Below are 9,276 nucleotides of genomic sequence, written 5' to 3' on the forward strand. Positions count from 1 at the left end.
TCTCAAGAACGCGGGTGCGACTTATCAAAGACTCGTCAATCGAATGTTCGCCGACAAATTAGGGAACACAATGGAAGTCTACATCGACGACATGCTGGTAAAATCACTCCGCACAACGGACCATCTGGATCATCTTAAATAATGCTTCAAGACGTTGAACGAATACGGTATGAAACTCAACCCAGCCAAGTGTACTTTCGGCGTCACCTCAGGAGAGTTTTTAGGGTACATCGTCACCCAGCGAGGAATCGAGGCAAATCCTAAACAGATCTCTGCCATACTTGATCTTCCCAGCCCAAAAACCAGCAGAGAAGTCCAACGACTTACAGGAAGGATCGCGGCCCTGAACCGTTTCATTTCCAGATCCACGGACAAATGCCTTCCTTTCTACGAGTTGTTGCGAGGAAACAAACGCTTCATCTGGGACGAGAAGTGCGAAGAGGCGTTCAAACAACTCAAGGAGTATCTTACAACTCCTCCCGTATTATCCAAACCCGAAACTGGCGATACACTCTCACTCTATATCGCCGTATCCTCAACCGCGGTCAGCAGCGTGCTCATCCGAGAGGATCGAGGAGAACAGAAACCTATCTTCTACACGAGCAAGCGCATGACTGATCCAGAGACTCGATACCCCACCCTTGAGAAGATGGCTCTCGCCGTTGTAACATCGGCGAGAAAACTGCGTCCCTACTTCCAGTCGCACACAATCGAAGTATTGACAAATCAACCATTGCGAACGGCAATGCAGAATACAAATCAATCCGGACGGTTATCGAAGTGGGCTATCGAACTCAGCGAGCACGACATTGTCTTCAAGAATCGAACAGCTGCGAAATCTCAAATCCTCGCAGACTTTCTCATCGAGCTAGCACCAGAGCTCGAGCAAGATCTAATCCTCCCGAGTCAAAATTGGATACTCCACGTCGACGGGTCGTCGACAAACAAAGGATCAGGAGCAGGAGTGCAGCTGCAATCCCCGACAAGAGAACTGTTCAGACAGTCGTTCAGCTTCGGCTTCGCCGCTTCAAACAAAGAAGCAGAGTACGAGTCGTTGATCGTAGGACTAAGACTCGCCAAGGCAAAACGCCTTAGCGCATATTGCGACTCGCAACTCGTCTAGTAACTAGTCAGTTTAGTGGTGACTACGACGCCCGCAACGAACTAATGGACGCATACCTTAAGATCGTTCAAACACTTGCCAAAGATTTCGAATTCTTCGAACTCACCAAAGTCCCCAGGGGGGAGAACGTATGCGCTGATGCTCTCGCTGCCTTAGGTAGCAGGTTGCGCGATCAGGTGAAACGTACCATCCCTATCCACAAGATCGACAAACCAAGCATCGACCTGACTCCCATCAAGACTGCCATCATAGCACCAATAACCGAAGCCACACCCGCGAACCATGTCCTCGAAGAGGTGTCAAATGACACCAACGACTGGAGAACAGAATTTATCGACTATCTGGTCGATGGAAAGCTACCTCCCGAGAAATGGATTGCACGATGACTCAAGACGCGGAGTGCCCACTATGTCGTCCTCGACGGAGAACTCCACCGATGGACCGCAACCAAGGTACTTCTGAAGTGCATCAATGGCGAAGAGACGCATTTAGTCATGGCTGAAACGCACGAAGGCGCTGCAGGAAATCATTCTGGAGGTCGAGCACTTGCTTTAAAAGTAAAGAGTCTCGGTTTCTACTGGCCAACGATGAATGCAGACTGCGAAGCTTACGCCCAGCGATGTGATCAGTGCCAGCGACATGCCTCAACTATCCACTCCCCGACACAGTTGCTACGAACGATGACAGCTCCATACCCTTTCATGCGATGGGGAATGGACATAATCGGCCCGATGCCGAGTTCTCGACAGAAGCTTCGTCCTGGTCTTGACAGATTACTTCACGAAGTGGATTGAGGCGGAAGCGTTCGCAAGCATTACAGAAAAAGAGGTCCAACGATTTGTGTGGAAGAACATCATCTGTCGCCACGGCTTACCTTACGAGATAGTGACTGACAACGGCTCCCAATTCATATCGAACAAATTTCGAGAGTTCTGCGAGAGATGGAGAATCCGACTCAACACATCAAGTCCGCGATACCCCCAGAGCAACGGCCAAGCCGAGGCGACCAACAAAATCATAATAGACGGTTTGAAAAAGCGCCTCGATCTCAAAAAAGGATGTTGGGCAGATGAACTCGACGGTGTCCTCTGGTCACATCGAACAACTCCTCGAGGAGCAACGAAATCAACTCCTTTCTCGATGGCACACGGAGTCAAAGCCATGGCTCCCGCCGAAGTCAACGTAACCAGACTGCGAAGGTCGAGGATGCCACAAAACGTCGAGCTCAACAGCGGTATGCTCTTCCACGCCCTGGACGCTATAGAAGAACGCCGCGACCAAGCACTACTCCGCATCCAGAACTATCAGCATCAGATCGAAGGTTACTACAACAAGAAGGTCAAGTCTCGACCTCTCGAACTGGGCGACATAGTACTACGCAAAGTGTTCGAAAACACCAAGGAGCTGAATGCAGGCAAGCTCGGAACTAACTGGGAAGGGCCGTACAAAATTTCTCAAGTCGTCAAACCAGGAGTCTACCAACTCGAGACGTCGACCGGCGAACCCGTCCCTAGAGTGTGGAACTCAATGCACCTCCGACGATACTACTCTTAGGCACAAGCCCGAAGATCGAACACTCAAGAAGTCTTGCTCAATCGACGAGTGAATGACACCCTTGTCACTTTCATTCCCTAAAAAAAAAAGAAAGAAAAAAAAAAAAAAGTGAATGCGCATCCGATGCCACTTTCACTTACCAAAACGAACTACGAATGGCTTGATCCTCTCCTAGAGGTACGTAGGCAGCCCTTTACCGGGTCCAGCTATAACAAAAACAATCTCCCAACAAGTAGGAGCGCGAATTGTTTTAAGCGATGCTTACGCACGAGCACGACCTTGTCTCTCGGACAAACGTACTAGCACTCGCACCCACTAACGGGCATGTCCTGATCTGACACATGCTCGAGGGATTCTTCGGTCGTATCGCCGTCTCGACCCGTGCGATCGAGACGACAACTTTCAGTCATCTTATAATCCTCTAAAGCCGGGCTTGGCCAACCTAATATTCTTTTTTGGATTACTTAAGGATCGATTTGAAAACCGTTGTCGCTCGAAAGTATAAACGATTGTCTTTGAAACTCAAAAATTTATGTTGTTATCGAGGACTCGAACTGACGGCATGATGTGTTAAAATTTGATAAAGCCGAGTCATCGACTCTTCGGTTTAATTCAAGACATCGACCAGATGGCCAAACCAAAATCGTTTAAACACAACATTCAAAATAGATTTCAGCGACTCGTCGAAGGCTAACTCGCATTCTCGAGTCCACGAAACTATATCTCACGACTAAGGCAAACTCTGTTTCAGAAATAACTTCTAAGGAAGATAAACTTACTAAATGTCTGAAACAACGGATAGCCACAAAAGCAAAATAAATCCAGATATTACATTAACAAAAACCTTCGAGGGCTAAAAACCAAAAGTCTAAAGGAAACAACTACAACATATTAAACTAGTCTTCGACACGGTCGAAGCCCCCCTCGACGACCTGAGGATCTCCTTGAGAACTACTGGGAGTTTGAAGGAAATCAGCGGTCCCAGCATCAATCAGGCCCGCATTCGATCCATATGGGTCGATCGTCGCCCACACATTCTCGTTTAGAAAAGGAGATCGAAGATGAAGAGGAGAAAGACAGAGAAGCTCCTCGGGGATCCCTCCGACAGCTAGGCGTTCAGCCGCAACCTCGTACTCTTTCTCTTGTGTGGCGAACAAGTCAATCGTCTCCTGCGGAATGTCGATCCCGCTCTCCTTAAGCGTTTCGAGACATTTCTTTGTCCCAAAAGCTTGGCTCTGCAAGGATCTGGCTGGTTCGAACTCACTATGACGCTTCTCGAGATCTCGAATTTGGGAGAAACGCTTATTGCTCTTAGTAATCATGGTCGTTTGCACACGAAACCGCTCGTGAGTAACCTCATAACCTCGAGAGTCCCTCAATCTGTTGACCTCTTTCAAGTGTCTCAGCGCGGTGGACACCATCTTCTCCTCCATGGCTGCCTTCTCCCTTAACCAAGCCTTCTTCTCCTCCTCGAGTCCTCGTACCTTTGCAACCGCAGCCTCAAATTTATCCTTTAACTCCCCGAATTCCTCCAGGAAATGAGCCTTCTGAGCCTTCTTCCTCTCAACCAGTTGAGCCCGATCCTCCGCAAACCGTGCATTCTCAAGGGAATACCATTATTCCCAGCTGCAATAGCTGCTGTATGACTAAGCATCCAGTGAAGTAAGAAACAAGATCAATTGTCGCTTTAAATTCCTTCGTCTTGCGGTCAATAGCTACATCCTTCGCTCGAGCGAGTCTGTCGGCTTGCTTTAACTTGACGTGGCCTCCTTGAGGGCTGAGTCGTACAAATCGACAACGTAGTTCATGCTCCCGTCGCTCTACATGAACGAAAGAAAAGATCAGAATCAGGAACATGAAAAAGATAAAATAAGGAGAAAAATTCTTACCAGAATTTTAGTCCTCGCCGCGTCGACGTATGCGTCCTTGAAAATAAGGTCCTTGACAGCGGGCAAGTCCTTGCGACCACCCTTAATTTGTCGAACAAGCTCAGCACAGTCAGTCGGGGCGAAGGAAAGAGGAGTCTCGCCGACATACTTGAACTCCACGCGGTCATGAAACTTAACTCGGCGATCCTCAGAGGCCGAACCGCCTTCAACGAGAGTCCGAGGTGCAGCTGGAGGAATCTTCGCAGCAGAAGCAGACGCAGCCGGAGTAGACGATTCATGACTGCGGGCAGTCTTCTTCTTCTTCAGAGAGATGGACGGGGAGTTGTCCGAGTCGACGACTCCCCGAGCTGCAGCATCGCGAGAAGAACCTTTCTCGATAACGGTCTCACAATTCTCGGCGCCTTCAGCAGGCTCCGACTGTTCCTCAACAGATTTCTTCTTCCTCCTCTCCTTTTTCTTTTTCTTTTTTGGAGGACCATCAGATTTAGACCTCGCTTGAGAAGCGGCCGATGCAGAGGAGTCAAGAGCAGATCTCTTCTTATTACCACCAGTCACCGACTGTTCGGCAATCTCTTGTTCAGAGATCAATGTGAGATCCCCCCTCGAGGAGTCGACGTTATCCGGGCCTTCGGACGGTCCGAGGGAAATCACAAGAGGAAGAGGAGCCCGCTTGTTACCGGTAATCAAAGGCAGTAGATCAGACCTCCAATCCTCTGAAAAAGATCAGCAAGCTGGTTCAGATAAATCTCGGAACTGGCATGAGTTGGAAGAAAACATGTGATCGCAAGAGGAAACTTACTCCTCGAGATTCTGTCAAGCACTCGTCGAATCCTCTCGATGGTGATATCCTTCCAGCTCACTTGGACGCGCGAAACGACTGCACGAGCATCAGAGACGAAATCTTCCGGATAAGAGGCCGTGTCCGGGTGATCAACTGCAAATAAACGAAAACTCGTCAGAAAACAAGGAAAAGAGACAGTCGATGAGCTGACAACAGCGTTCTACCGAGTTTATGATTCCACAAAAATCGAAAGGAAACGTCGGGCGGCTCCTCGAAGGCAAAACCGTCAGACTTGACATAAAAGTAGAAACGCTGCCAGTGCGCCGTCCTACACGGATGATCGACGATCACGTTGTAGTTGGGCCTCATCTGGATTGAGAATAAACCATCGCCCATGGACTTCGTATAGGTCAACTCCTCGAGGGTCCGAACACTCATTGAAATGTCGATCTCCGCCGCAGTCACCATCAATGCCACCGAGGTACGGAACGCGCCATTGAAAAATTGACTTATCGCCGCGTCGCGACGTCTCACATAAGATGTGATAAGTCGAGGAATTGGAAACCAGAGTTTGGTCTCATTCTGAAAGTATGATTCATAGACGCACTGAAATCCCAAAGGAGGGGACCACGGCCTCTGAGATTTAGTTGGGATCAAAAAGGTCACCCCGGTTCCTTCACATTCCCTCAATAAAGCTTTCACGCTACTAGGAGTCGAACGAGTCTCCTCGATATTCTCCCGTGACTGTCCCTCTACGACAGAAGGACGCATCTGCTCAACTGCCAAAGCCAGAAGATCCTCGAAGATTCCCCCCGGATGGTAACAACACGAAACGAAATCGGGGAGGGAAGTCTCTCCAACATCAGCTCCACCCTGACCGTCTCTCGAAATTAATGTTACATTTTCTCTCTCCTCGCAGAGCTGCCACGCCGAATCAGCAACGAGGACTCGCTGGGGCGTGTCCATATTCTTCGTATCCATCATGGCTTCACGATGAATCTTCTCAAAATCGGGCGAGGAATTCGACTCGACGACTCGTACGGGACTCGATTCGGTCACATTCACCGCGGCTTTCCCTTTCTGTGCCCTAGAAAGTTTACCTCTACCGCCCGACGACATTCTCAGATCTAAGACTACAAAGTTAAAGAGAGAAGCGGAGAGTTAGAAAGAGAAAGTACCTGAGCCGGATGAAGAGTGGAGAAAACGAGAAGGAAGAGGGGTATTTATAGAGAGAGGAGCACATCGCACACCGAGGCGTCATCATTAGACCTAGATGGGCCTAGAGTCGGCCCATTAAGGCGCGTGGAGCTCACCAAACGTCGCAACTTTTCAGCTTCTCGAGGAGAACCGAAATCGGTTCAAATCAAAACCGGAACTGACCACCGGTTTAAATAAAAAAAAAAATCATCATCATCAAAATCAAATCAGTCAGCGAACGCGAGCATACAAAATCCACTGCACAGTCGAGGAGTCGATTGGATAGTCGAGGAGTCGATTGAAATCACAAATTTGAGATAATTGTCTCGCAAACCCTACTATCAAATTCGCTGAGTCGGCTACGCTACTCACCAGCGAACTGGGGGGACTTACTGTTGGGTATGGGCCTAGCCCTCCCAAAAGGCCCGCAAGACAATTACCCAGACACATGATTACAACAAAGAAGATCGGGTCATCGACTTGAAAGCCGGTGTTCGGCTCGGCTCCATACTACTTTTAGTCGATGAGATGATTGACTGAACATCATCGGTTCGCCGACCTGACACAACGGCCCGATGAGTCAGCCCAATTACTCGAGGAGGCCCATCGAGACAAGACACATTAGGTCAACGAGCGTTCACCTATAAAAGGAGGAGACAAGGAAACAAGGAGGGGATCCGCAAATTACTACACTCACTTTCGGCTAGAATTAGGGTTTTACATCTTATATCTCGCCGACTTGTACGGTCCGACGAATTTGTCTTCGCCAGACTTTTTCCTCTGTTCTCTTCCCCTTTTGTAACACGTCTTTGTCTTGACCCACCGACGAGAACTCGTCTCTTCTCTTTTCTAGTTTATTGACAGTCTCAGTTTAAACAAGGATGGTGCTTTCGCAGAAGATTCATGGAGCATTCAAAAGTGCAGTGGAGAGGATGACTGGTCCTCGAACGGTCTCAGCTTTCAAGGAGAAGGGAGTTCTACAGGATCAGGATCGTGCGGCTTGGCTCTATCAAGCGATGGTAACGATCGCGGATTCGAAATCAAGCATGCTGGAGATCGATTCATTCTCATGAATCTCAAGGTACGAACTCTTCACCACGTCTCCGTTACGGAGTAATCGTGTTGAATGTTATGTAGATCGTATGAAACTGAAACACTGGGAAGTTAGATTGAATAGCCTTTTTGATTTTGATGTTTTACGTAGATAGCAAGAAAACGCCATTCTCAGGTCACTTTGGGATCTTTCAACTTTGTGAACTCTGTGTGTGATCTCTCCGCATGCTCCGTTGATTCAAAAGAAGAGTCGTCATGCTTGTCAACTGGTTCCAGTGAGGTTTCCACCACTGCAAGCAGAATCAAACTCATAAACCAGAAAAGTTACGAGAAGCTAAGAGTGGTAGTGAAGTAGAAAGAAAGTAGCAGGTCAAGTTCTATACGCCTTAGAGCAAAAAACATATTGGAGTTTCTTTCCTCAGCCTCTGCTTCTGAGGTTCAAATCCGGCAACACACCAGATACCAGCAAAGCTCTCAGAATGTATGCTCTGCGGCTTTCCTCTCATACTACACAAACACACTTGTTAACACATTTTATCCATGTATTAAGTTTCATTTCTTAGATAAGCAATGTGTTGTCAAGCCTCTCATGCGTCCTGGAGTCAGTAGCTTATAGTTATAGGCTTACAGTTCTGATCAAACCATCATCAACCATCATCTTAGATAAGCAATGTGCTTTCAAGGAGAAGGGAGTTCTCAGCGTCAGCGAGTTCGTTCTCGCCAGTGATAATCTCGTCTTCAAGTGCCCTACCTGGTCATGGTTAGTTCCAATTTCAATACCCACTTGTTAGATTTCACCAATCATGTGTAAAGCTGTGAGCTTTATCAAGATCTAGGGTTTTAGGTGACATGGGGTTTGGGTATGATCTATGTATCAAAATCGTTTCTTTTTTTTTTTTGCAATCACGGAAGCTGGTGATCCAAGCAAGAGAAAGCCATACTTGCCTTCAGAGAAACAGTTTTTGATTACTAGGAATGGTAAAGTAGAGTTTTTTTCTGTTCAATTTGAAGTTTTTTTATTGTGCATTGTGGTAAAGTTTGTGGCTTTTCTCTATGGGTTAGTTTACAGTATTTTCTCATACCATTTTGTACGCCAGCCACCGAGAGAGAGAAGACAGTGAGGGAGATGGCGGCGAAGAGAGAATTCCTTGACTTGACGGGGATTCCTTTCACCAGAGGTCTCCTTCTTCCTCCTCTATCTTCTCACTGTAACTTGTTCTTTCTCATTATACACGCATTATTATCATCCAGCAGTATAAATATGTTTTCTCTTGTCATCTCTGTGGCAGGCAACTCTTCAGTCGAATATTCTTGTGGCTCAAGAACCAGATGACGATAGTATCCTGCGGACCAGAACATATAATGTTAGCATCACGTAATCTTCTTGTGCCTTTCCTGCATTCTTATTATGATCACAGTTACACATACTCTCGAATGATTGTTGATCTGGAAATCTTATTAACTCTCTGTTTCTTGTTCATGTTTAAGCTTGTAATGAAAGTGTTTTATAATTTTTTTTAAGGACCTATAATTAAGAGACTTGCAATAAACCACTTAAATGTTCAAATCTCTTTTTAAGTCTCTTAACTCACTTTTACACTTTAAAAACTATTAAAAATTAATTAAGAGACCCTTTAAAGGGTTTAGGGATAATGATGCTCTAAGTAAACTTCTTACTA

General features: G+C 47.0%; 1 protein-coding gene and 1 long non-coding RNA gene across 3 annotated transcripts; one reads left to right on the plus strand and one right to left on the minus strand.

Moving 5' to 3' along the window:
- Positions 1-3,573: 3,573 nt before the first annotated feature.
- On the minus strand, positions 3,574-6,466 carry LOC106338403 (uncharacterized protein At3g60930, chloroplastic-like). The gene is made up of 4 exons (XM_013777387.1): positions 5,632-6,466; positions 5,366-5,500; positions 4,567-5,279; positions 3,574-4,278 (listed from the first exon to the last, which is right to left on the minus strand). The coding sequence occupies exons 1-4, from the start codon at positions 6,464-6,466 to the stop codon at positions 3,574-3,576; spliced, it is 2,388 nt and encodes a 795-aa protein (XP_013632841.1).
- Positions 6,467-8,271: 1,805 nt separating this feature from the next.
- On the plus strand, positions 8,272-8,974 carry LOC106341238. 2 transcript variants are annotated; one of them, XR_001269588.1, is made up of 4 exons: positions 8,278-8,357; positions 8,510-8,575; positions 8,660-8,775; positions 8,887-8,974. It is a non-coding gene; the product is annotated as an uncharacterized LOC106341238 (long non-coding RNA). The 2 variants fall into 2 exon arrangements; XR_001269587.1 differs by lacking the exon at positions 8,510-8,575 and having other exon boundaries at positions 8,272-8,357; positions 8,695-8,775.
- The last annotated feature ends 302 nt before the right edge of the window (positions 8,975-9,276 follow it).

Source organism: Brassica oleracea, chromosome C4 (assembly GCF_000695525.1).
Source record: "Brassica oleracea var. oleracea cultivar TO1000 chromosome C4, BOL, whole genome shotgun sequence".
In the NCBI taxonomy this organism is placed as follows: Eukaryota; Viridiplantae; Streptophyta; class Magnoliopsida; order Brassicales; family Brassicaceae; genus Brassica; species Brassica oleracea.